Source organism: Protomyctophum bolini, assembly GCF_963924005.1.
Source record: "Protomyctophum bolini genome assembly, chromosome: 3".
Lineage (NCBI taxonomy): Eukaryota > Metazoa > Chordata > Actinopteri > Myctophiformes > Myctophidae > Protomyctophum > Protomyctophum bolini.
In genome coordinates this window covers 30,923,076-30,950,958 of record NC_137864.1, presented here as the reverse complement: position 1 = coordinate 30,950,958, position 27,883 = coordinate 30,923,076, and the positions used below count along the sequence as shown (strand labels likewise).

Here is a 27,883-nt window from a genome sequence, read left to right as displayed (position 1 = left end):
ATCTAGGTAAAAGTTTCAAATCGTGATATGGATATGAAGTCATATCGCCTAGCCTAGGTGGTTCGGGCATCTGGTTAGGATGCCTCTCGGGCGTCTTCCTAGGGACGTCCTCGAGGCACATCTCACTGGGAGGAGACCCTGGGGCAGACCAAGGCACAGTTGGAGGAAACACATCGACTCACTGGCCTTGGAAGTTGGAACGTCTTGGGATGCCCCAGGAGGAAGTTACTAATGTTGCCCTGGAGACTGGAGAGGGAAGTCTGGAGCTCTCTGGTGGAGCTGTTGCCCCCGCGACCCGACTATGGATAAACGGTTGAAGATGGATGGTCAAAAAAATCATATTCCATACTTGATGGACTCAATTTAACATTAATTCGCTCAAAGTAGAGTCACATGAGTATAAAACAATTTTCTTCTGTTTTGGCAAGCTGATTTTTTGGGTACTTTTGAAGTATGTTACAGCCTTGAGTCTTATTCTTTTAGTCATTTCCACACACACACACACACACACACACACACACACACACACACACACATTGTGCAGGTTGAGCAGTCTCAGAACGGCTTTGGATGGATAGATGCAGGGGAGACAAGTAGGCTAGTGAGTGAAAGAGAACACTTGGAGGTGCGTGCGTGTGTGTGGCCGTGCGTGTACTTGCCAGACCTAACTTTTAAAACTATTTAAGAGAAGAATGGCTTGAGGATGCCAGGGTGCAGAGAGTGAGACATCATACATGCATTCTCCTCTCTCTCTCATATTACAATCTAGCTGTCTGTCTGGACTCTCTGCTTCTGTCTTGTTTCTGTCCTGCTGCTAGTGCTAGCTCTCCTTTCAGTCCAGTCTGCTCACTTTCTTGCCATCTGCCTCTCATTCTTATCTGTTTCTCTCACTCAATATATAATGCTTTCTATTTGCAAGTGATGTCAATCGATCGGCCACCGATTTAAATCGTCCGATTTTCATTCCAAATGACTCAATCGGTCATTCATTACCCGATTTGGAAAACCTATAACCTATAAAATAAGTAAGTTTGTCAGAAAGGGAACGTCGGAGTCTATCCCTGTTACAATGCGCTATCTCCCTGCTTGATGGATTTCTGAGGTGGAGTGCAACACCTCCCATCGTGACCTTGTGGTTCAAAGGCAAGCAGCTAAGCTGCCTCTCACAACCGGACACGAAGAAATTGTATGTCATGCGAATAAGCAAAGCAAAAAAGGCTTGCTGAAGCGACTTGGAAGAGATTTTGTAGTTCTGGTTCCAAGTATAGAGGAAAATCCATGATATTCCCATTCAAATCAATGAGCGAGCCTGTGGGGGGACGGAGATTACTGATTAGTGATTATAGTAGACCTGCTATTTTTGCAAGCCACTTTTCTTTATTTTAGTTGGCTGATCTACAAGCTTGTATAGCGCGGCACTCGGTGCCACGCTATATGAGCTTGTAAATCTGCTATTTTTCAATAGCTAAAGTATAACATAAGGCTTAAATCACCAAAAGGGGTTCCCATTCTGAATGGGTTAAACTATGTTGATATGTTTTTTGCATAATTGCAAAAAAGTGTGCGGTAGCGAAAACAAATCCATCATTACCAATAACTTTAACAGCAAAGCATGCAAAGGTGGAGCCAGAGCACCTGGAGACAATATATAGAACTAATGGTCCTTGTGTGCTGTAATGGAAATCACCTGCTGAGTTTGCAGTTCGGCGATATGGCCTGGAAAATACAACGATCCTCAGGGGAACTTCCAAACCACACTGACTCACCTGCCAGCTGCACAGGAGTGCCCCCCCAAAAGCATACATGTACCTTTTTCTAACCCGTACTGGCACAGTATTTTCCGTTAATGTCTCAGTGTAAGTGTCCTGGTAGTTTCTGAGTAGGACCAGTGTGCAATAGGCTACTGGTGCCTGTGGTCATGCCGGTATGCGTACAACCTGTTTATCAAGTCACTAGATTAGTCCATTACAGCACTGGTTCTCAAAGTAGGTTCCATGCCGGGCCCTTCAGGGTCTTCCAGGGGGTTCCACCCGACCTACTAAGCTACAATTTCGAAAATAGCTGATCTAAAAGCTCACAACATGTTTTGACCTTGTAGATGTTCAAATCTTCTCTTGGTTCTTGGCACAAATTATTTTCAAATGCATATGCATATCAACGTGGGTGTCCTTGACATGAAAATGATTGAGAACCACTGCTTACGGTTATGATACAAGCATGGCTTGCTGGTACAGTTGCCAAAACTATTTGGAACTCTGTCAATTTCTAAGGCTGCTGGCAGAGACTTGTCCTTTTTCTCCACAGACACCTGCTCATTTTTCTAGTGCAAAACCAAGGGATGCTGACGGTGCAATGTAACTATGCCATACCAAGTGGTGGCTTTAAATCATGTACTAATGGTGTGTTTTCAATAGGTAGGCTTGCTACAGGTAAAGAATGAGACAGAAAAACCTTTGGCCTCTCTTGCCTCGCCTAGCACCTGCTCCTTGCAGTCCACTGAGACAAGCTATAGTTAACGCTAGAGATAGAAAAATTGCAAACGTTGCCAGAATTGCATCGTCTTTGTTCCCTTGTGGGCAATAAACCAGGGAGTGATTAAATTCTCTGAGCAAACAAATCATTTAAGATACTTGTTTTACAGTATTATTTGCTCTTATATTAACCAAGTCGATGTCTGGCCGTTGATGAGTCTGTGGCTCAAAATGAGTTGTAGAATGTCTGTGTTAGTGAGGTCGTTCACCCAACCCTCAAGCTACATTGACTTTGCCATTGATAAGGGGGGTCCTTTGCTTCTAAACCGCCTTATGTATATTCATTCATCCTGAGAGGATGAATTGACTACTACAGCATGCTTTCACATAAGCACTTACTCAAGAGTAACTCAACAATAGTCTTGGAGAGGGATGAGTGTCATTCTATGAGAATTTGACTGTAGGAGAGAGTTTTCTTTTCAATAATATTATTTTTTTTGGTGGCATGAATGCTGTCATGACAAATCAAGCTTTTTAACTCAATTTCACTTCAATTCAACTCATTGACTAACAGATTAAATACCTAAATGCGCCTAGCCTAACCCAGCACCTAGCCTCGGTACGCAGGCTTTTATTTTCTTTAGCATTCGGCTCAAAAAGAAAAGCTTGGGGAAACGCATGGGAAGAAGTGGCATAGGAAGTGGGAGCCAAGTGGGAGCCAGGCTACCCAGTCCCACCTGCCCCTCTGGACCAGAGATCACACAGGCTGGGCCAGGCTACCCAGTCCCACCTGCCCCTCTGGACCAGAGATCACAGGCTGGGCCAGGCTACCCAGTCCCACCTGCCCCTCTGGACCAGAGATCACAGGCTGGGCCAGGCTACCCAGTCCCAGGCTTTTTTCATATTTACTTTTTAAGTACCGGTAGTCACAGAATATTCATCTTCACTCTGATCGCATCCCGAACCGTTGATAATGATAGAGCCATTCGCTGCGTGTTCGTGGGTGGAAGAAATAACAGATATCCAATATATCTAATGAGAAAAATAAAACAAAAAGAGAAAAGTGTTGTATTTTTGGATTTCTGACAGGAATATACATCATATAGCTTCCCCACTTACGGATATATTTATCCAATCTGTCAGACGTCCTATACGTTATTTCTTCATATGCAGCAACCTTGCCAATTTCTGCAAACGGTCTTGAAAAGAGGGACTTCCCGCAGCCTTACACCATTGTTATTCTAAGCTCCTGTCGATTTTCACTGATATAATGTTCTATTTGATTTTGAGCTGAAAGTTTAGTTCCTGTTCCTAGAGGCACTAGTACACAGCTCTACCCAATTAAAGACATGAAAACATACATACTGTACTGTACATGAACTTGCATACCCCCCCCCCCCCCCACATACACACACACACACAGACACACCCCATCTTTCTTCAGTGGGGTTTGGAGCTTGTTGATTTTGGCATGCTGACACCAAGCCGGTTGAAGCACAGTTTCTGTACTTGGGAGTGTCAACTGGTCCAAACATCTGCTGCTCATCACAAGACGCTACGCACGCTACACACGCACACACGCTAATGTGTGTTTTGTATGTAGTGTTTGCAGAGGGTTTTGGTTCTCAAAGTGGGGACCCGCACAGTCCTTGGGGGTCCCCACTTAATCATTTTAATCCTTTTATCTACATCTGCTATTTTTGAAAATTTAAAACATATCTTTTCTTGTGGTCCCTGGAACAAAACAGTTTCAGGTGGGGCTAACACAAACCGATGGATTGTGCGCTGTGGTTAGGGAACAAGTATTTGCTCCAGGTGAAGGAGTTCAAGTATCTCTGGGTTTTGTTCACGATTAAGGGGAGGACGGAGCAGGAAATCAGTCGGAGATTCGGAACAGCATTTGCATTTTTCAATTACTAGTAAAATAATAATAGGAATTTTGATTTTTCTACTGTTGTAAGTTACCGGAAGTCGCAAGTAACTCAACTCCATTGCATCATCAATGATGATGCAATTTTTTGTTTTTGAAGAGATTTGGATGCTGGTCTTTGCTGCCTTTCCATCTGCATTAATACTAATTAATCATAGGAAAATTATTGCCAAACACCACTCCTACGTTATTTTTCGACTAATGTTACGTTGCTGTATTTCTATTTTCTTTACGGTACAGGTATTTTAACAAATGCAGACATAAGACTTCTTATCAAAATTCACACATTTTAAACTACTCACATATTGTTCAAATGTTTTTCAAAGGAGAGAGAAAAATAATAAAACATTAATACGACCAATATGGCCATCAGTAATTCATCTATTCATAATAAATGGCTTCTCACTGGTAGTGTTTACATCCACACGTGCATGCATAGTGCAGCTGCTGCGGTGCAAGTGATATTCACATCATAACAGCCACAGAGTGGGGATCAGTTGATTTTATTATGAGTTGTCTCATCTGCGTGGCCTTGAGTTGAAAAACTGATATTAACAAATATAACAGATTTTATAGTTTGACATTTATTATAGAAAAAGTATGATTTTTTTTTTTTTTTTTACAAACCTAGTAGGCTACTCTATAGCAATAATTACCATGTAGAGCATTAACTATTTCCATTTTTCTTTTACAACCCTTTTTAAAAGTAGTTAGTGTAATGGTAGGATTTGCTTAGACGTAGAATAGCTAATGTCAGTGATGTCACGAGGCATGTCATGCCTGGGGTGACTGACGGTAAATAGATATTTTCATAGTAAATTATTGTTCTTGATGTAAGTGCCAAACCACATTTATTTGTGGGAAGTTAAATGTAAATTAAAAGGCCTGCTTATATAAAGACACAACTGAGTAAAACAAATATACGATAGTGAAACAGGGCGTTTAATTTTACATCCCAGTAGCATGTGTGCTCAGTCATCCCTGCCTGTTTTTTAAATGAAGGTTATTGAATGGGAGACTGATCTAATGGTTCTCTCATGCAGACTGCTGCCTGTGTTCACAGGAGTGGGGCAGCAGATAGAATTAGTCATGGCCCCACAGTGTTGCCAAACAATTTGGCTGGCTCCAGATGCTGTCTGTTTGGCTCATCCTGCCTGCTCTCTGTGTTGACTTCTCTTTATTGATAGGGTCCTCTCCTCTGTTCCCTGGGGTTGCACCGTGTGGAGAGAAAATCACATAATTTCTGACTTACGGGACAACAGGACCTCACCAACAGACTGAAGGGACATTGCGATACATGCTATGACAGGACTGAGCGACATGTTCAATATTGCAATAAGACCTTCTGTTACATCACAAATCATCTTAATCTGTTTTGGAAATTCACGTCAAATTTTCTAGTTAATCAACCTATCAATGTTACCAAATCCTATACTACTATAACGATTAGTTGATTATTGGGTTCTTATCTTACATGGAAATGCTATTGTGTTGGTTTCTCCATTGCATCAGTAGAACCGGACTAGTCCCTCTTACCAGACCAGAGTATTCTGTACCCATATTGATGACATATGATGCTTCTGGCTAAGTATCGGTACACTTGAATGGTAGCGCCTCAGGCCCTGACCACAATATAGAGTTATCAGCATCATTTACATTTCCACTGGAACACTCTGTACGTGTGTTCCTGTTTGTGCATGACTTCAGCATTCAGAAAGCAACACATCAATGCTTTCAGTGCCAGCCTTTGAAAGTAGGCCAGTATCCAAATGATTTGGTGTTTCATCAGTACCAGTTCCCAGTTCAAACTCGGAGTAGAATGGTTACGGCTCAGCACACTCTAATGGTGGAAAAACCACTCTAGTTCCCATTTAATGTGTGTCTGTTGCCAGTCAAGAATCGGAAGAAGCAAACGCCTCTTTGTTGGCTCTCTATGATCTCACCAAATTAGTTAATACTGTATAAACGACTGTAAAAACGGACAAAGAAGTAGTTTGTTTGTGCAGAGTCTTGCAGTATTTATCTTGTCTAGTGGCTGGAGTTGGGATTAGGGTACAAGTATAATTATTTTGTTCATGGAGTTTGTAGAGCGTGTTTCTTTTGAAGCATACTTGTTTGACCTGGATTAGCTCTTGTCTGACTTCTAATGCACTCTCCACAGAGACAGGCTGAGACTAGACGCTTATTCATTGACACACATGCCTGGTAGACATACAGGAATACATGCACATTACTCATATAGACCCAGGCAGGCACATGTATCAGTTAGACACACACACACACACACACACACACACACTGCACATGCCCAGAAACAATCAGATGCACCCAGTAGAATTAAAGTGGATCAGCATGATTTAAGGACATTTTAAGGTAAAGGACGTCTGTGACATGTAACTTACTTACTTTGCTTTTTTTTTGGACAGGTCTGCAGTCTGAGTCTCCTCCAACTGTGATTTTATTCACATACATGAACATGAGACACACTCGGGGACAGAGTTTGTCTGTGACCCCAGCGTGTGTCCGTATTGTATTTTGCATTTGAGTCAGCATTCCTCTCCATCAAAAATACCTCCTCCCCTCCTCCCTACCTTTGTCCCATTCTTTCCTCTGGACCACTGGGGGTCAGAGACTCTGCAGACGCAGCATATGGTCTATAGACGGTCCTTCTTGGAGCCGCCTCCATAAAAGAAAAACCTCAGGAAGTTTGAAGGGCTCTGGCTTTTCTTTGCTCCACGTTGGAGGGGAAAAAAAGGAAAAATAAAAGGGCTGTTCTCAAGCCCCGCTGTTCATCCGCTAAGGCCTCTTTTCAGAGTGCAGAAAATTGAGGGGCTGACACAGGGGACTAAAGGTTATTGTGCATCCAACACAATCAGGTTTTTATCAGCGCGTTGATGAGCTGAATGTCAGGCCGATGCTGTTCTCTCCATACACATGCAAATCTTTACTCCAAATTGCGTTTGGCTTGGACCGCTGAAAAGTTTTGTCTGAAAAGGGGAAAAAGCATCGGGGGGGCGGGGGTGTTGTCAGGTGGAGGTGGTCTTTATCCTTTTTGTCTGCCTTGAGAAGGGCTCAGAAAGAGAAAGATGGCAATAAACATAAATACATGCTTGTGTCGGTGTAAACTAGAACCGGTCTCACATGTCTCCACCAGGATTGATATTTGGATAAAATCTGAAGAACTAATATAAAAAAAGAGTGTTGCACATAAATGGGCCTCCTGGTGGCGCTCGAAAATACATTCTGAAAAATGCAGGCCAGATGTTTTTCCTGTAGGCACTGCACACAACGTTTTGTGCATACTGCATACGTTTTTATGCAGATCGGTGCATGTAAAGACGTGACTTGGCCTGTTATAGCGCCACCATGAGGCTGATTTGGTAAAAAAATTCTAGCATGTCATCCTCTGCCTAGTGGAAATGTGTTGCACACTGTTTGTGATTTGTGGCATTTTGTTCGAAACGGACCCATCATGCGAGCTTTGGAAGCCAATCTTAATCAATCAGGATGGAAATGTTGCAGATCCGTGTTGATCACATGACTATGGAGATAGTGTATAACAAATTGCGTTATATAGTTATCAAATTTATGGATAAAATGTGTACGAGTAATCTACATAAATGTTTTTTGCCTAAATCGGGCTCATGGTGGCACTATAACAGGCCATTGTGGAATATTTGGGAGGTTTGTCGTGTGTGTGCACAATACAAGAATCAGTCTTAAAAGTTATTGTCTCCACCAGGTCGAAGGCATGGGGAGAGAGTATGTTTTGCACTCGGCCCGTCCGTCCGTGTGTGTCTGTCTGTGGACAGCAAATCTCTGGCACCGTTGCCTTGATCGCAGCAACACTCTCTGCCCCAAATATTTCACATTGGCCACATAGCGTCACCAGGAGGCCACTTTTTTTTGACAGTACATTTTTTGACAGTACACCTACAGATTTTGTCCAAACTATGCTCATTGGTACACAGTCTCTCTATAGCCATTACACAAAACGGGACTTTCAGATTATTCAGACTCCATCCTGATTGGCTAAGATTGGCTTCCAAAGTTCACAGGACTGCTCCGTTTAAAAAAAGAAAAGCTACAAATCATGAACACATTGTGTGATTTCCGTGAGATTTTGCACGCACGTTCCCACTAGGCTGAGGAAGAAATGCCACTTGAAACTTTTCAACTCAGCCTCAATGTGGCGCAATAACTGGCCCATTCGTGTTTTTACCTATAACTTCACCGATTTGTGTAAAACCTTGTATGCACACTCCCTAGAGGCCTAGGAAAAACCTCGAATCAGCCCGATGGTGGCCCTCTATAACAGGCCCAGTCGCATCTTTACATACAACTGCACCAATCTGCATAAAACTGCACACTCCATCAGCCCAAGGAAAAATGTCTTGCCTGCATTTTTCAATTCTGCCTTTTCGATCACCAACAGGAGGCCCATTTATGTGCAACACTTTTTTATATTAGTCCTTCAGATTTTATCCAAATATCAATCCTGGTGAAGACCTGTGCCCCGAGGGACACTTCTTCTAGTTATTATTAAAAAAGGCTAGAATAAAATCATACAAAACATTGATTTTACATGGTGTGATGTCAGTCATGTGACAGAAGTGTTTCAGACTAAATCTAGGCTGCACAGTGGTGTATCAAAGACAGTGCACAGTGCTTTGGTTGAGTTGCCTTTATGAAACACTGGGTAGTAGCCATGCCTATTAATTTAATGTATGCTTTTACAATCAATTGCCCATTTGTCCCCCAAAGTTGCGGATAATTTGAGGCTTCAGTATTTATTTGACAGCCATAACACACAGACATTGACTGTGGCTGATCACAAACGAGACTATTTCCGTGGGATAAAATACATGCAGGGTGCATGATCATGTTGTCAACCAAGGACTTAAGTTACCTACTGTCCTTGTAATTTGTTGTAATTTTGCACTGTAAGAGTCATGTATCTAAATGTCTCATTTGGAATGAAAGGCTCCAAATGTAACCACAGCCTTAATTAGGGGTTAAAACATCCCTAGCATGTTTACTTTTGGGCTACCAGATCCATTATATATCCAGCTGCTAGCCAGCTGGATAATCGTCCATTTTGTGACTTTGGCCCACCTCTCTCTCTCTCTCTCTCTCTCTCTCTCTCTCTCTCTCTCTCTCCCCCCGTGTCTTCAGCTGGTGAAAGAATGTCATTTGGGGATGTTTCGGTGGTGTGTTTTTATGCTAATGAGGAGGAGGCAGAGGAACTCTGGAGATAGAGAGTAGAGGGGGAAGGGAGAAGACAAGACTTTGATAGGAGTTAGACCCCCTCCCACACACACACACACACACACACACACACACACACACACACACACAGCAGATGGTTGGTGTATAGGTGTTTCTTGTGGTGGGACTGACTGAATCACAGCAGAGTTCTGGGCTCAGGCCAGCTACCTGCTGTTCTGGTGGCCATGGGGGGACTAGAATATCTCCAGTCTCTCTCTGTCTGTGTCGCACGGTCGCACCCTCCCTGTCTCTTTTTGTCTCCGCCTGTTCCTCTTTCTGTCCTTCTTGTACCGTTTCTCTCCTCTCTGTCTCTCACTTTGTTGTGTGCCTGACTGCCTGTCTGGTTGGCTGCGCTAAAATTAATTATACCAGGGAACTGGGTTTTTGTCTACTCCGTCCACCCCGGTCACGCACACACAAACGCTCTGGGGCTACTGAACATCAACAGGTATGACTCAGTGGCCTGCTGCCATGTTTCGGATGCTACCACTAATCGGAGTGTCATGTCAGCCAGGCAACTACGACCTATTTCTGTGTTAAAAAAGAACAGCAATGTTGAAGCTGAGAAAAATACCTGCTACTTTTATCTCTTATTTATTGATGTTTGCTCTCGTGAAATTTAAACCCTACTCAGTCGTGAATTGTAGTAGTTAGTGCTCTACATGTTTGCAGGTTCTTGTTGCAGGGCAGCATTATCTCCACTCCAGGCTGTGAATGCTTTGCAGGCCATTCTCTGTTGCAGATTTTGTATCAGTGACAGTTGAACTGTTTGGTAAACAGAGAGAGGGAGGGAGGGGGTTTAGAAGTTTGTGTATGGTTGTTGGTTGTGTTTGTGGGGAGAGTGGATGGGTAATTATCTTAGGCAAACAGTCTTATCTTGAGCACCTGTCCTCTCTGGGCCTATAAGCTGCCTGCTAGTTTAAGCATCGAATCGAACCTTCAACCCACCAACGCAGGTTTCCACCAGGGGGGCAGTCAGACGGATATTTTGTGAAGCCACTAAGGAAATGAAAGTTCATATAATGGCCTGTTGTGGCGCTGTCACTGGACCCAGAAAAACCCATAGCCCCATAGAAGTCCATGTATTTTGGCCCAACTTCACCTAGACTGTATTACCTTAATAAACATGGTCATGAATACTTTTTGCTTCCAGTCACTAGTTTAAAGTCTCATTTCTAATGTCATAATATTCTTTTTGGAAAATTATGGTCCCATTTATTAAAAAAATGAAGTCGCGCATGTTCTGAGGGGCGTGGCTACCGTTACAGTCTATGAACGGGATCCCCCACCCACTCGAGTCAAAATAAAAACCAACGAAGAAGAAGGGGGAAGTCCCGCCTCGTTGTCTGGGCCAGCCAATGGGCCAGCTGGCCTGAACTGGGCCAAAACGGATCTAGAAAGATGGCGACTTCCATTGCAAGGACTGACAGGCTTCATTTTATGTTCACGTTAGACCCACGGAACGCTTTGTCCATATTTTTGGTTTCCACCCAGAAAAAATAATCATGTGTGCGAGGCCAGTGAGAATGGCTGCATTCATTGACATGGATCGGAAGAAAATCAGTGTCTGTGCACTTATGCTTGTGTGTCCTGTGGGGTTTGTGCATTAGTCTTGCCTGGAAGCTGTAGCGTACTGTCCATAGTGGTTGGCAGGCAATAAAATTGATTTCAAATCTTGATTAGACAATCGTTATGCGTTTGTCACTCAAATCCGTAGAATGCAATTGTCACCATCTTCTATAACGGGTTCTCAACCTGGGGGTCGCAAACGCTCTAGGGGTCACCAAATTATTTTGGGGGGTCCCCAGATTATTAAAAAACAAAAACAGGCTTTTGGTTCAGAAGAACCAACAGCCTTCACATCTTTCTCGTCATAGCTGCCCTCACTTCTTCTTCTCAATCCCCCTCACTCTCTAGTTCACCATACCCACATTATTCACCATTCTGTCTCTCTAATTATCTTTGTTAAATGCATGATTATTCTACAAACAGGAATATTTGATGCTGGATGACAAGATGCAAGATCATACGATGTGTGTTGAATGAAAGGATGGTAAGATGTGTGTTGAATGAAAGGATGGTGAAGTGGCAACAGAACACAACCTCCTCTCTCTGTCTCCATCTGCTCCCTTCATACCGCTCTCTTGCCTCCAGTGGTGGAAACAACTAAAGGCCTGGACAGAGTCTGTTTTTTTGCCTTGAGTCAAACGCACACAAAAAAACGCATGTTTATTTTAATCCTTACATAGTCCTTCCGTCACTAGTGTAGGCTTATATTGGTCTATAATCACTATTAATCTACTCCACTAGATCTACTCGTCCAGATACAGGGCCGGAATAACACCTCTGAGGGCCCCTGGGCACTGAAGCTCGAAGGGTCCCCCTTCACATGCACACGTAAATCTTTGTGCGCACGCATATTGTGCGTGCAACATTTTTGCTGTATATTGTACTATTATTGTACTTTCACTCCACTACAATTATTTGAACACTTTAGTTACTCAAGAATTACAAGAGTTGTGTGCTTGTAGATCTGCTATTTTCAAACTATTTTTTAAAACAAATGTATACAAACATAATAACATTATACATTATAATAACTTGTGAAACCTGATATTCTGCATAATTTGGGGTTAAGTATATTTTGAGGCCAATACTTTTGTACTTTTACTCAACAAAATTTTGAATTTCCGAACTTTTACTTGTAACAGAGTATTTCTTTCTTCATTGCAGTATTGATACTTTTACTTGAGTAAGAAATGTGTACTTTTCCCACCACTGCTCACCTCTTCTTTGTTTGAAGTTTGTGCCTCCCCTGCTCACACTCCAGCTCACCTCTCTTCTCGCCCTCACACCTCTACCCCCCCCCCCCCCCTCTACTGCTCAACGTGCTCCTCCCCCAGGCCTTCTTGTAAACGCGTTGCCCTGAGTTAACCCGTCTGTTAAAATAACTGTTAAAATTCCCTTCTGAAACACTGATGTTGCTGTGAGCCATATGGCTGGAAGTCTAGAATTACTGCTGCCCAAAAGTAAGTGTGTGTGTGTGTGTGTGTGTGTGTGCCCCCGCGCGCGCGCGCGTTGAGCATGACATTTAATTGGATTGCTGGGCTTGATGAAAATCTTGAGTTCTTCTAAGGAACGGGAGAAAGGTGTGAGTCTGAGAGTGTTTTCCAGCCAAAAGACTCCGATGGTGGGACAAACTAATGACACACACACACCTACACACAACAGGAAACATTTGAACATTCAAATGTTCCTACTACCCATACAGTCGGTGACTGTATGGGTAGTAGTTTTCACTCTTAGTACAGTTAGATCTGCTTTTATCCAGTGGGACATTAACAGCAGAGTGGGCATTAACAGCAGAGTGGGCATCAGTTCTAATAGATGAACCAAATACTCCTGTATGATAAAAGAATGACAGGAGAATGTGTTCGGTCAACACATTTTCAGGTGAATAATATACATAATCTTTTAGCGTGTACTATGGCACTTTTCCACTGCACTGAAGCATACATTTGACTTTAAATGGCCAATTTAAGTATCTTATTTGTGAGAAAAATGCTGCATTGATACCCTTTTCTTAAAAAAAAATTAAAGATTTGTTTTGGGGCTTTTTATGCCTTTATTGACATTGAACATTTGTCAGACAGGAAAGGGGAGAGAGATGCATGGGAGTGACATGCGACAAAGGCCGTCGGGCTCGGGAGTGGAACCCGCGGCACTCTGTCCGGCTGGCTTGGCAGCCTAGGTGCCCAGACGGTTGATCTACTAACTGTCTCGGCCATTGATACCCTAGTTGAACTGAAATTAGGCAAACTGTATATTGGTTTGCTGTGCATGGCTGTATGGCTGTCACAATCATGACATTTCTGTTGACGATTAATTGTCATAGAAATAATTGTAGTAATTTATAATCATAATTTACATTACCGGTATTTGAGACTATTTTTAAAATATTGGATTAAAAAAAAACCCATTTTGGACAAAATAGCCAATATTACTTTGAGGTGCCCAGATGTCCAAGGTGCCCACCTATCCTCTTCCTGGAGGTTTAAGGAGCTTATCTACTGTAAACACACCTAAAACCTCCCATGATGTGTGCTGCCTCCTGCTCAGCTGGGAGCTCTTGGCTTGCCGGGGCTGTTCCCGGCAACAGGAGAGGAGCTTCTGCTGGTGTCTTGGCGGTGATTTATTTGAACAGCTGATGGGAGCCAACAGGGAACAGCCAGAGAACAGAGACACACTCTCAGTCTCAGCCTGACAAGTAAGGATTAGAATAGAATGTAATGGAACAGAAAAGCCAAAGGCACATGCCTTTGGCTTCACCTTGGTAGAATTAAAACCAAGACAATATACAGTAGATGCATAATAATCAATCACTAGTCTAGAAGATATAAGGAAGACATAACTGTGATTCCTTGTTTATATTCCAGTTTTTAACTACATAAAAAAAAAATCATGAATGAACAAGTGAATAAGTAATAATAATTTGCTGGCTGTAATAATAATAATAATAATAATAATTCCCCCAGGAATAATAATTCCTGGGGGAGAAGAACTGGTACAGATTGCATTGATTGCATAAGGCACTATTGGCAGTTCTGAAACTCAATGCATGATTCTCGCCAAAGCCCCAGAGGAGCTCTGACGCACACAGTCAGCAAGACACTGACAGCATGTATGGGACTAGATAGCCTCCATAACAAGCAGATATACTGTAACTGTAGCTAGTGCATTAATGTTGAGTCTAATTTATACTAGTTGCAAGACCGAGTGTCGGAAATCGGTTGAAGATACTAGTAACACAGTCATACAAATTTGCCGCCCACCTCTATGGTGATTTCATTTGAACCACAAATGCTACTCCCAAGATGTAACAAAATAAAGAACATTGAACCTCCTATTCCTAATAGGCCAATCTTTCCCATCCCAGTTGAAGTGGAGATCAGTTATTCTGTTATTTGTTCAGCTGAATGGTTGTTTGAAACATTTACAGTTTGCACAAACAAGGGTGTGTCATCTCTTTGGTTAATGCAGCCAGCATTGTGCATAAAATAACTAAACTGTCACAGTATGTTTCAGCATTCATGACGTTGCCCCCATGTCATATTGCCTTAGCTTTTATTTGTTCTTGGTTAGCTATAAAGCAAATGTTGAGGTGGCAACAACACTATAAACCTTCAGCTCCAAAGATGTCAACTTCTTGTATAAACACCCGCCTCACCCCCACCCCGAACAATTGACCCCATTGTGACTTAATCATCCCTCGTTCAGAATAACATATAGTTCAGTATAAATTCTTGTCTTGGGGACATTTTTTTGCAGAGATCTATTGACAACCAATGACACGTAATAATAAAGTACAAATGGTAAAAGGACAACAATGTGTCACATGCAGCGCAGGGACAGCAAAAGAAATACAATATATGGTATAGTATGCATGTCACTCTTTGACTCTACATACACATATTCAACCCTCAGGCAGCAACATGACATATGGTTGCAGCTGCAAAGGGGCCCTGGTTAGTGTTCACGTCCAAGACTGCATTGGAGCAGTTGAACATGATGAGAACTTATGCCGAGTGTGAAGAGATGCATGAAATAACTTGAATTATGCATTATGGACCATGGGTTTGTTTTCTGGAGAGTGATCTGTGCAGTCCTGTGGTATATTTCAAAATACTGTCATACTATACAACAGTGTTTCCCAACCTTTTTTTTTGAGTGGTGCAACCACTCCAAGGAACAGCTTTGTCCTAACCTAGAGAGGTGAGAGGCTGACGGTGGAGGGTCGGGGCTACTTTCGCTCAAATCTAACGGCACACCTTGCCATTTCAAACGACACACTAAAGTGCCGCGGCACATAGGTTGGGAAACACTGCATACAGTACATTTGGACCACAACAAGGTCACATTTATTACATTGACTGAAAATATAGCAATGCAGTGCATGCATGTAGGAAAAAAATATATATATATTTTTTTCTACATGCATGCACTGAATTGCTATATTTTCAGTCCAGTCGGGGCAATCGTCTTAAGCTATGTTCAGATATGGACAGTGGATACCGTTACATTTTCGGGAAATTAACATAAATTGCCGGCATAAGCAGTAGGAGAGGTGTTCTCACATGCCCCATTTACCTACGCCAGGTATGCAGTTTGTGGTAATACAATAATACAGGCTGTTGACATGCATGAATACTAGTCAGCCTCTGTCATACAAGCCCACACTTCCACAATATCTCAGTCTACCTTCTGGCAGGGAATCGTGCGTGTGCTGTGCGTGCGATCATGGTGAAATGTGTAGTGATCTCAGTTCAATCTCTTGTTCCCTAGAAGAAATTCCACCTCTGGCAGTGGTACAGAAGAAAAAAGAATATGCACAATCTACCAAACACAGAATTTCTGCATCTTTCTCAGACCTGCCGGCTGACAGATACAAATATTCATGGTCGGACGCATTCCAAGTTATCCCACATGGGACACATTTCTGGATGACACACTGAGATTCTGTGAATTATTGCGAACACAGTGATTGCGAATGCAGTGAGCACTTACTATGAGACCTAACAGATCATGTCTGTCTGTCTGTCTGTGTGTCTGTGTGTCCCCCCTTTGTGCCCATATATGGAGCTGAGTGATTTGTTTGTGATTGATGCAACACACTCCATATTTGGACGTATAGCTGCTTTGGGGACTCCTTATATGGTTACATGGACCCGGGAACATGCCAACGAACAAATATAACTGTTGCGTTCGCTTCCCGCGTTTGCGCGTCTTACTTGTAGTATAGATAGATAACACAAATCCTCCCACGAAGGAGTTAAAGGAGAATTCCATACTAGGGTTTCTTACTGTAGGAGCCGTAATGTGTTTTCATTCTAATGTGCTATTATGATTGACGTAAGGTATGTCACTTTAATGGGCACTGCACAGGTAGTGGGCGTGTCACCGGGGGTAGGGCGCTGCCACTCTACTTTCATGGCGTTTACCTGTCACTTGGGTGAGGGAAGTTGGACAGAGAGAGGAGGTGAGCGTGGGAGAAGACATTTTCTGTTGCCCGTATCTAACGCACCTTATCATCTTAACATCCACGTTTAGATATAGCTACAAGCCTGGGAACAGTTGTATCGTTTGTGTGGTGACTGAATAAATGGTCATTGCGTGCGCGTCATACAAGCGTCTCTTTACTCTCATGTTTAGCTCCTCGTGGCAGCCTTTAAACCGCCGCAACACTTACCTTTATTTGTAGTTGTTACGTCCCCACCAAAGAGGTCCAGGTGTTATTTTGTGCAAAAGTGCATTATTGGCTATTTCCCTACCATAAGCCCTCAATGGGGGTTGGGGTTTTGTGCTAATTCGCTTATTTCCATCGAAATAAGTAGTAAAGTGTGCCGCTTGGGATACTATTTAGTATTTACATTATGAAGAGAGGATATATACAAATTATTTTTTATTTTTGAGCGATGTAAATAAGAGAATTAGCACAACACCCCATATCCACATTCATTTCAATGCAATTCATTGAGGGCTTATGGTAGGGGTAATAGCCAATAATGCGCTTTTGCACAAAATAACACCTGGACCTCTTTGGTGGGGACGTAACAACTACAAATAAAGGTAAGAAAGCCTTCTAGTCTGAAATTCTCCTTTAAAATGAAGCTATTTTACAGGGTTGGATCTTCACTGTGGATATGTATCAGTTGCTCTGTGAAACTGAAATGTAAGATTCTAGACTAAAGCTTGATTTATACTTGGTTGTGCTTCGTCTCACATGAAAAATGCAGGTGTCAAACAGCAGATCTAAAAGTGAGCTTGTAGATCTGCTGTTTTCTGTGCGAGACACCTGCACGCAACAAAGTATATATCAGGCCTAACAAGACAAAGGAAAACCCAAAGGGAGAAAATGGACGGAGTCCATTTCTTTAATGCCTGTACAAATGGTGGCTGGTGCCAGTGGCGGTGGTTGCCAGGTTAGCACGGGTGCTACCCATGTAGGGTGTTGGAATAGTCCCCTAGTGCTTAGAATGCACAATTGCATACCGCTAAACACACTATACACACACAGAGAGAGACACACACATACACATACACATACACACTCTGCTTGGAAACAGGCCCAGTCAGCCAGAGAGAGCTGATTGATTGGAGGCATAAAGTCCAACGGTTCTAATCTCTGTCTTTATGGATTATAGGTCAAACAAAAAGTTTGGCTGGGTGAGGGGGGACTTGACACAGAAAATACATGTATTTGTAAAATGGCCATAACCTTGTCTGTCGTTTCCTTGGGCAGATCAATGCTTTTACGTGGTTGTTTGTTTTGTTTTTCTTTCCTTTAAAAAAAAAAACAAATAGAACTGTGAGAACTATGCTGTGCAATCTGCATCCACATATCATTTTGAAATATGTGTTACAGTGGAGATTATTACTCATTTTGTCCTAGATTTGTCAACAGATGACAGCGTTAATGAGAAATACAAACTCATTACTGATATAGCCCGAATGGCTTCTGTGGAAAACATTATCAATTAAAATATAGTTGCATGGTGCCTCATGGATTGATGGAAAAAAAAAGATTATAATGAGATATTGGCATTTTCAATTTAATAACCTCAATAATATTCCACGCTGCATTCTACTTTTTTTATATCCACAATAATCATTGTGTAGATGACAGAGTTCAAATGGTTGATCTCCTTTTATGTAATTAAGCTCTTTGTATGAGACTGAGGTTAGTAAAATCACTCATGAATTCTTGGCTTTTAAGTCGCTGTTCTACTTTGGGACATTTACAGTAGGGTATTTTTTGTTATGTGTAAATGGATGGGATTCAATGTCTCTATCAAGAACATTTACTCTATGATCTTTTTAAATGGGGTTAAGAATTACATTGATTTGTCTTGTAACATGGATCAAGTGAAACTACCTGGAACAACCAGTATATGGAGACTTTCAGTTCTAAACGGCATGTCTGCAATTGGGAAAATGGAGTTTTAGATTTGGGCATGTAGTGTTTGCCCGATAAGCAGCTGGAAATGAGCACAGAGTCAGGATGTAAAAGGCAGCCACACCATGGTTTACTTTATTCCCAAAAGAAGTTGTACAGCATGGGAAATGGCATGATACACGAAGCAAACAAATGGGGCATGTTGGTGTGCAGCTCCACCATGCCCTCTCACTGAGGGCATGGTGGGGCATGTGCTCCCTGGCAGCCTTTTATAGGCAGCTGAAACAATCAGTGCAGACTCTACCATATTACCGGTTAAACATGCAACACTTCTGAACCCCACATAACCCACATCACATGAGCCTATAAATCTATATCACTACACCGGTAAGTAAATATCAATTATGCCCACTATTGCAAGATAAACCACATATCCCATTATCATTAGCAGCTCCAATACATAACTCAAACACCCCCTGGCTATTTCACTGTGGTCCATTCCAGACCAATATGGTGCTCTGGTAGCCTGGGGACTCTTTTGCCCGAAAACACTGGAACAGACAGAACAGAAGAAGTCAGTATTCAAGTACCCATAACACAGTCTCATATCATGTTCACAATACTCAATAAACAAGTTCAACTCATGACTCTTCCTTTGTGTGCAAATATAAATACTTAAATGTGCCAAATAACGGAGGACCACTTCGTTACAGGGCATTTTGGGGGTTCTCTATTGAACAAAATAAACTACACTCCTCAAACAGGGTCATTTTGGAAGTTTTATGAAATAACACTTCAAAATGTGCTCTCCTCTCAGACAAAATGAATACTTGGTGAAAGTAAAACTCACCAATATTCTTTGCTACTATCCATCTTCAGGCAGGAATGGTTTACAAATCATAAATCGACATGATTTGTTTGCTCTCAAACGGCTGGTCAGAGATTTTGTTTGCTGTCTCATTCCTATTTTGTTTCAAGATTTTTAAATATAATGAACAAACATGCTGTCTTCAGTACCAACAGCTTTCAACCATTGGCATTACTAACACCTTTATATTAGGGATGCCACAAACGGATAAAAGTCAAATTTGAATATTCTACAGCCCTTGCGAATATATTTCGAATATTCATATAAAGTTAGTATATATTTTATATTATACTCGGTCACATAAAATTACCTGTTGAGTGCTGTCCATGCTTTGATGGTTACAGTTTTATAACTAGTTTTGATGAGTACATTTTGTGGAGATCTTGTACAGCTTCAATCCTCATAGTTACTTTTGACAAATCAATGGCGATTGACTGTATAGTAGTATTTGCCGCTAATAGCTTTTTTTGGCTGTTAAAAAAAGAAGAAAAAAATATATAGATTTTTTTTTCTATTTAAATCGAATTTGGAGACTGCCATGAATATTCGAAAAAAAGTATGTTAAATTCTAAATTGCTCTGCACTTTTCACTAAAGTTGCTTTGTTGTTTTGTCTCTCAGATTGGTGTCCACAGAAGACCCCAGCGTGGCTTTACTGAGCTTCACACCAACCAGAGAGGAACACTGTAGTTCACCTATTGGCCTTCAATGGAGTATGGACCTTATGAAGTATTTTCCTGTTTCTTAATTGTGCAACCACCAGAGATGTAACTGGAGTCATGAAATTCAGGGCTGGGACGTGCCGAGTGCCCACAGGGTATGAACAAACCTAGCCCCCAAAAATCAGAGGACATCCCATAACTAAACGGTGTCGCCAGATAATCAACAGGCTGTAGTTTGCCTGATGCAGTCCGAAAACCTGTTCAATAAGAAACTTAGAGGTCTAAAGAGCATGGGACCGCCTACTGCCAGTGTCCAGGGAGCACCCGCTAGGCCCAAGATGGGCGTTCGGGCAAGAGTTTCAGAGTGGCCTCAGCGGAAGGACGGCTGGGAGGTGCGTCCTCCTATGAGATATGACAGCCTGATACCAAGCTTCCCCAATGGACCTCCTAATCCTGCTGCTACCACTGCCCTGCTCAAGAAGAGCCAGGAAATGTTGGATGGCTCAGAATTCACGGAAACCAGATACCCGATTTGTGACCTCCTGAGCCACTCTACCATGAGGGGTATGTCGAGGTTCAAGCGCAGTAACAGCGAGGTGACTCTCAGTGACATTGGTGCAGAGGATATGGATCACACCTCTATCAATCCCAACACGGGAGCTACTTTGCGCCGTGAGTATGGAAGCGCATCTTCCCTGGAGTGCCAGGGTTTGTCCAGTGAGGGCTTTGCAGCGACTGTGCAGGCCTACCAGCCTGACCCGGTGGAGCAGCCTAGCGCACCGCCGCAGCAGCAGAATTACCCCGAACTCCTGCGCTTCAATGCACCGCCTCTCTCGTCGAGCCTGCAGACCGCTGCACAGATTGCGCGGGGTGACATTGTCTGCATCCCCGGCTACGATTACGTGGACAGCTCTCTCTTCTACAGTCGGGAGAGGGAACGCGCCTTTCTCCAGAGGACAAAGTCGGGTGAGAAAACGGAGACATCCATCTTCCGGAGGTTGAGGAGTAAAAACAGTGATGGGGACTATGTGGACCCAGAGGAGTTGAAATTTGGTGGGAGAGCACTGACGTTCCAGAAGTGTTTCTCCCACTACGATGTGCAGAGTGTGCTTTTTAACATCAGCGAGGCCGTTGTTAACCGCGCTAACCTTGCACGGAGGAAGAACACGACCACAGGGGCATCCGCCGCCTCCCAGTGCCAGGTGTCTTTAGGTGGGATGGGGGTTGACCCCATTATGCCCATTTTTGAATCCCCAATAGGAAGTTGCGAGGACCTCGGACTCAAAGCGAGCATGGATGCAGACGAGGGGGATGGGAAGAGCAACAACCTGGTGCTCAACTGCCCGTTCTTTCGCAACGAGACTGGAGGAGAAGGCGAGAGAAAACTGGTCTTATGCAGATCCAACAGTGCCCCCTATGGGAGTGGGGGTGAAGGTTATTCTATCGAGTCCACACTCAGCAGCCGATGCACCAATGCGGGGGTGTCTGTGCTGGAGGTGCCAAGGGAAAGCCAAGCATTCTCAAGGGATGTGATGAAGCGCTACACCATAGAGCATGTTGACCAAGGGTCATACTACTACCAGAAGTACTTCTACAATAAAGGTAAGAAATACTGTTTTGACAAAAGTTACTCTTTAGTTTAGTTTTTTCAATTCATTGAATTATTACTTGCATTCTACTACTCAAATGATCATACTGCGTTGGCATGCTATATGCATGAGTTGAGAAATACAATTCATTTGTAGAATTCTACACGGTTTTACAAAGACAGTTATACACTCAGCAGACACATTTTGACAACTGTTTCACAAAAAGTGAAACATTTTGCACAACAAAAGGTTTCTTAAGAAAATATACAAGTTGTAATGTATTCACACACTAACCATATTGTAATCCACTAATCCCACTTAAATCTGAAGACAGAGGTCAAGAAAATAACTTCGGGCATGCATGTGCTTAAAGCCACTGGAAAGGAATTTTCAACACATCTGTTTTCAGCCTCAGTAACTTTAATCTCCAGTCAGATAAAACATTGTACCTCATATTCTTTATTCATTGGTAAATGAATAAGTAATATGGTTATTTTATGCATTTAGACCAATGACTAGAGCTTGAGAATGACACTGCCAAAGTTTGGGGCTGCATTCCTAATGCAGCTCAATGAGTAGGGCATGCCACTCAATCTGCCAGGGTTTGGGGTACTATATCTCCATGGCTAGTTTGCCTACAATGTTGGCATTCATGGTACATAAAGGCAGTTTATAATCTAGCTAGTGTCCTTACTGTATAAAGTTTTATATAATATAAAAACTGGCCAAACATTGGCCAAATCTTCAAATATATAATGGCATATTTATCTGTGGAACAAAGTCAAACTAAATGTAATGCTTCAACTCCTAGTCTCCTACAAAGTGCTTGTCAGGTTGGGGGGTGCCCACTTCAAATATCATTATTCTTGCCTAAACCATTGGTTTAGCCAGTTAGTGCACAGAACATAGTCCTTGCTTTCATGTCTCTCGAATCGACACTGACTATTTCTAAAGTAAAGCATTAAATGCACGAACAAAATCTTTAAAATATAAACATAAAAATTAAAAACATAAAATAAAAACATAAAACTACATTTTGTTCTAAGAAATACATAATGGTCATTATTGTCTACTTGAACAAATTAATTACCGGTATGTTTACTTTTCACCATTGAAGTCCATTGAAGTACTTTGTAAAAGTAGGATTTTCAAGTTGGATACACAAGTGCTTTTTGGTAACTTCTGTTTTGATTTGGTGCTAAAATAAAATATACTTGACTTTCAGGTTGGGGGAGCATTGCCTTGATGGGGGGCCTCTTCCCCCAGCTGGGGACGGGCGATGTTAGTTTCATATTATGTTTTGCTGTGATGTGCTGTGTTATGTATTGGTAACGTGTGGTCCTGTGCGCACGTACGCACACATTTTAAAAGTGTGTCTACAGCGCTTTTATCTCATTATATTGACCTACATTATTTTGGGGTCATTGAACAAAACCTTTTTGTTCTACAATCAATTTTATTCTCCATTAGATGGATCGAACATCCTCCAAGAGTGAAAAAAAGATACTGATGCGATATTGCAGCCTGGCATAGTCCTGATACCTGGTGTCAGTGTCTGTATTGATCTATATTACAGTATGTCCCTGACGTCAGTACGCTCATTGACTGGTACACGATACGTAGCTACATGGAACTAGATCCATCCACACATGGATTTATTGATATGTTTTACCATACTGTGAATGTCTACCGTCATCTCTGTTCAGAGTAATTTGAGATGAAGGCAGAGAGATGTTTAGTTAACAACTGTAACCACAGGAAGAGACCTCTACATGTTTCGTTTTGCACACCAAAAATAGCAGGTCTACAATCTCACAACTGCAAAAAGAAATAAAAACAGCTTGCAGTTCTGATATTTTCTGTGCGCTTGACACACAAGCAAGTATAAATCAGTCACGACCCTATCGTTGTTTGGCATCCAGGTAATACTTGCAGCAAGAAGGACAAATAATCGGTTGTATCTATAACTAGATTCCTCCTGTTTCCATCAGAGCACCAGAATTATTTTGGTATTGATGAGAACCTGGGTCCGGTGTCACTCAGCATCCGCAGGGAGAAGCTGGAGGAAGGCAAGGATGGGTCACAGTATAACTACCGGCTCATCTTCAGAACCAGTGAGGTAAGAAGATCACTTTTAGAAGAGAAGACCAATTCTGTATTTGAAAATTGGTTGTCACAGTAGTAAGGACAAACATGAAATAGAAGATGGGAGATCCAAATGCAATAGATGGAAAATAGAGGAGAAAAACTGAAAAAGAAAAATAATAATAATAATAAATGTAATAATAATAATGATAGACAAAGAGAAAGGTGTCTCTGGTTGTCAGTTTGGTTTTGAACCAAAGGACACGGAAAGAAACACTTTAGCTTCTGGAATATCTTCCATATCAGTGAATTAGGAATGGCATGAAATCCCCACTGAAGGTATACAAATGAACAGAATCCATTTGGTTCCAGCTTTAATAGCAAATGTTTGTCCAGATGTGCAGTGATTGAACTCGACAGCACACACATTGTTCATTTAATAACTCAGGAAGCCAGGGATTTTGGAAGTGTCCGTTTGTCCGTCTGTCTGTGTACAACTAATCTCTGGCACCCTTGGCTGATTGACTTGAAACTGCACACATGCCAGAGCAGAACCTCTGCCCCAATTTTCACATTGTAGTGCCATCAAGAGGCCGATTTTTGCTAAAAACCTTTTTCACACAATCAGTACATGCAAATCGGTACACATTATGTACTTGAGGCTCTGCATTGTATGGTGACTATTTGATTTACCCTGTTGTTTAGTGTCTAGTCTTGTATTTATTCTTTTGCCTCTGATCATTAGTTGCACACATTCTGGACCAGAATAGGCAGGGTTTTTCACATTGTCCTTCAGGAGGGAGGGTGAATTATAAGGGACATATCATTATTTTTGTAATGAGTTTGCACAGCATCACAGATGTTTAATTAAATGTAGCACATGACACCTCCTTCTCCTCTCAGCTGACCACTCTGCGTGGCGCCATCTTAGAGGACGCTGTGCCCTCTACCTCCAAGCACGGTACGACTAGAGGCCTTCCTCTGAAGGAAGTGCTGGAGTATGTGGTCCCTGAACTCAACATCCAGTGTCTCCGCCTGGCTACCCACTCCCCGAAGGTCCCAGAACAGCTACTGAAACTGGACCAGCAAGGGGTGAGTGAACCAATCACTGTTATAAAAGTGTTTGCCTATAAAGGCAATCAAATGTAACGTATTGTGTACATATACTCGAGGAGTTTAAAAAAGGCCCTAATGCCCTGGCTGCAACATTGAGAAAAAATACTTTCTTTCCTTTCTTACTGTAAGTAATGGTAATGGTAGTAATATAAGCCCAATCTGTTTCTCCAGAGGGGATGAAAAACAATAAGTGATATAACTCAATTATATGCTGAGATAAATCAGTCCTTTTTCATGCCTGTGTTTGCTGGGCTGCTGTGATGAAATAAAATAAAGTCCTTGCCGGTTTAATTAATTAGCATGATGGATGGAACTATAAAGAAACAAATGCGATTGTTGTTATTAGGTTAAAACGGTGGCCTCCAAGAATATAGAGGCCAATATCATTTCTATTTTAATTTCATTCATTAATCTCAATCATACATGGATATTTTCTTTTCAATGTACTTGTTTATGTACTGTTTAGTATAGCTTATTCAGAATCACTTAATTTTCCTCTGTAAATTGCAGCAGAGACATACTGTGTATAGATCAGCACAAACATACAGTACAGTATATGACTGCATAAAGATATTCACAGTACAGTATAGGACTGCGTAAAGATATTCACAGTACTGTATAGGACTGCGTAAAGATATGCACAGTACTGTATAGGACTGCGTAAAGATATTCACACTGAGCTGGGCACTGAACCTGTGGATATGGAATATTCTGAAATTGTCTGTAAGCTTAAAATGTAACATGATGTAGCTGTAATGTCGTGTCTCAAATGCAGCCTGTCTTTCTTTTGCTGTGCTCACTTGAATCATGTCCTTAATGCCACAGGTCCTGTACCCCCATTCAAAAATGATTGCCAGTACATGCATGGCTGTTTGTACTGTTGTCATAGTGATAGTGATCACTGATCACGACAGTGTTGGCTGCAAGTTAGATGGTGACCACCAAGAATCAACATGAAATTGACATTTTGTCCTACTGTATAAATTGATTTTGTGATGTTGGGGTTGTCATGTCACATCTCAGAGATTAAACTGGTCCACTCAAGATGATGTAATAACGTCTGAACAAAGCCTCTTAAAAACATGAACATGTAGGCCTAGATATTCCTAAACATAGAATAATATTTTTATGCATAGGTATTTTATTTTATTTTCAATTTAGAACAAACAAAGAGGTAGGAGCGTACACCAATAGTGTTGAGGTGCTGACCACAGGAGATGAACTCTAATAACAGAAAATACGAGAGGTCACACAATTCGTAGTCACGATGCAAATACTTTATTTTAAGATGGCCAACGTTGGGACAAAAAATGCCTTCTTCAGGGTAGTCAAAATGTTGGTCATCTTCATCTATATCAATTTAATCATCAACCAGTGACTTAAATTATCTTACAATCCCCCTGTCTGATGTCGTTCTTTAAAACAGTGATCATTGAGGAATCAAACTCTTGATGTTCATCATTAATAGCTTAATAAAAATATTGTGGATCCCATCCTCCTAATGGTCAAAAAGAGCCATCATTGGTTTAAAGTTTGCACAGTCTGGGTGGATATCCCATTGTGAAAATAAAACGTGATTCTAACCACCCACCAAGTTATTAAATAACTTGGTGGGTGGTTAGAATCACTTGTTGAAGCTTTCTTTTCCAAGCCTCATACATAATTCAAGAGCAGCTGTTTGCTGTTGACTGTGGGGCCAGTGGAAATGTAATTACTCTCCCTTTGTGCTGCTGACTCCCCTGGTCGGACTGATAGCACACACACACACACACACACACACACACACACACACACACACACACACACTTAGCTTTCCTCTCTCAGCCCACAGAGTCAGGTAATGGATATTGATAACCGGAGATGAAATGCCTTATCAAGTCAAACGGTGTCTAGCCGGCTGCTACTGGAGCGTTTTAGGCTAATTTGACACCCTGTGGCCGTGCACTTTATGGAAGGAAGGTGATGATAAGGTTCTACTGTATAACCGTAACCGTATACTCGTATAGTACATACAAGTGTTGTAAACCTCAAGACATCAAAATAATCCATCCCTGCAACATTGAGAAAGAAGTACTTAAATCACAAGAGACTACATCATTATTCCATATTGCATACAGTTTATATGTATGTACTGTATGTTGTTGCTGTCGGACAGAAACCATCTCCATTTAGCATCTTTTGGTTTTTTCATCAATTCATGCCTTAGTTTATAGGGTGCCAGGTCGAAAGTGGTTATTATAAACATTTAACCAACGAAAAGTAAAGAGCTAGTGACTAAATAATAACATTATTACTGCATTGGATACATGGTTTTGGACAGGACAATGACTGACAGCAGAGGACAAATGTAATTGTTGGGGAGATATATTTCTCATCATACGTAATTATAGAAATGTTTGGTGGCCTAGGGGCCATTGCAACTTACTTTTAGAAGGATCTAATGTTAGAATGTACTGTAAAGAATTGTATCTTTACAGTAGACGGATAATCACTAAATGAATAAAAGTGTATACAATTATACATTATATACAGTAGAAACATCTTAGACAAATTACCAACCACTTGAACCCTAATGTCCCTATTATGTTGAGTTGCAACATGTTGTGAAATTGTAGATCGTCTATTTTTGGCTAAGGCTTTTGGTGTAGTGGGACAGTAGTAGGGGCCCAAGTATAGACCCCTCAGAGGTAGGTTTAAGTGGCTAATGTTATGCCTAAATTGTACAGTACATACTCTTATCTGTTTCTATTTTCTTTTCCTCAGCTGAGTTTCCAGCATAAGGTGGGCATCCTGTACTGCAGAGCTGCTCAGAGTACAGAGGAGGAGATGTACAACAATGAGAGTGCCAGTCCAGCTCTGGAGCAGTTTATGGAGCTGCTAGGTCAGAGGGTCCGCCTGAAGGGCTTCAACAACTACAAAGCCCAACTGGATACCAAGAGTAA

General features: G+C 41.8%; 1 protein-coding gene across 2 annotated transcripts in view; it reads left to right on the top strand.

Annotated features, from left to right (window-relative positions):
- The window catches only part of sipa1l2 (signal-induced proliferation-associated 1 like 2), an 87,114-nt gene that overhangs the window by 18,465 nt on the left and 40,766 nt on the right, over positions 1-27,883 (top strand). For both annotated transcript variants that reach the window (XM_080759577.1, XM_080759576.1), the window contains exons 3-6: positions 20,111-21,753; positions 23,732-23,859; positions 24,729-24,917; positions 27,705-27,879. In XM_080759577.1, coding sequence (XP_080615703.1) covers positions 20,394-21,753; positions 23,732-23,859; positions 24,729-24,917; positions 27,705-27,879 — 1,852 coding nt within the window. In that variant the 5' untranslated portion in view covers positions 20,111-20,393. The remainder of the gene's footprint in view (positions 1-20,110; positions 21,754-23,731; positions 23,860-24,728; positions 24,918-27,704; positions 27,880-27,883) is intronic.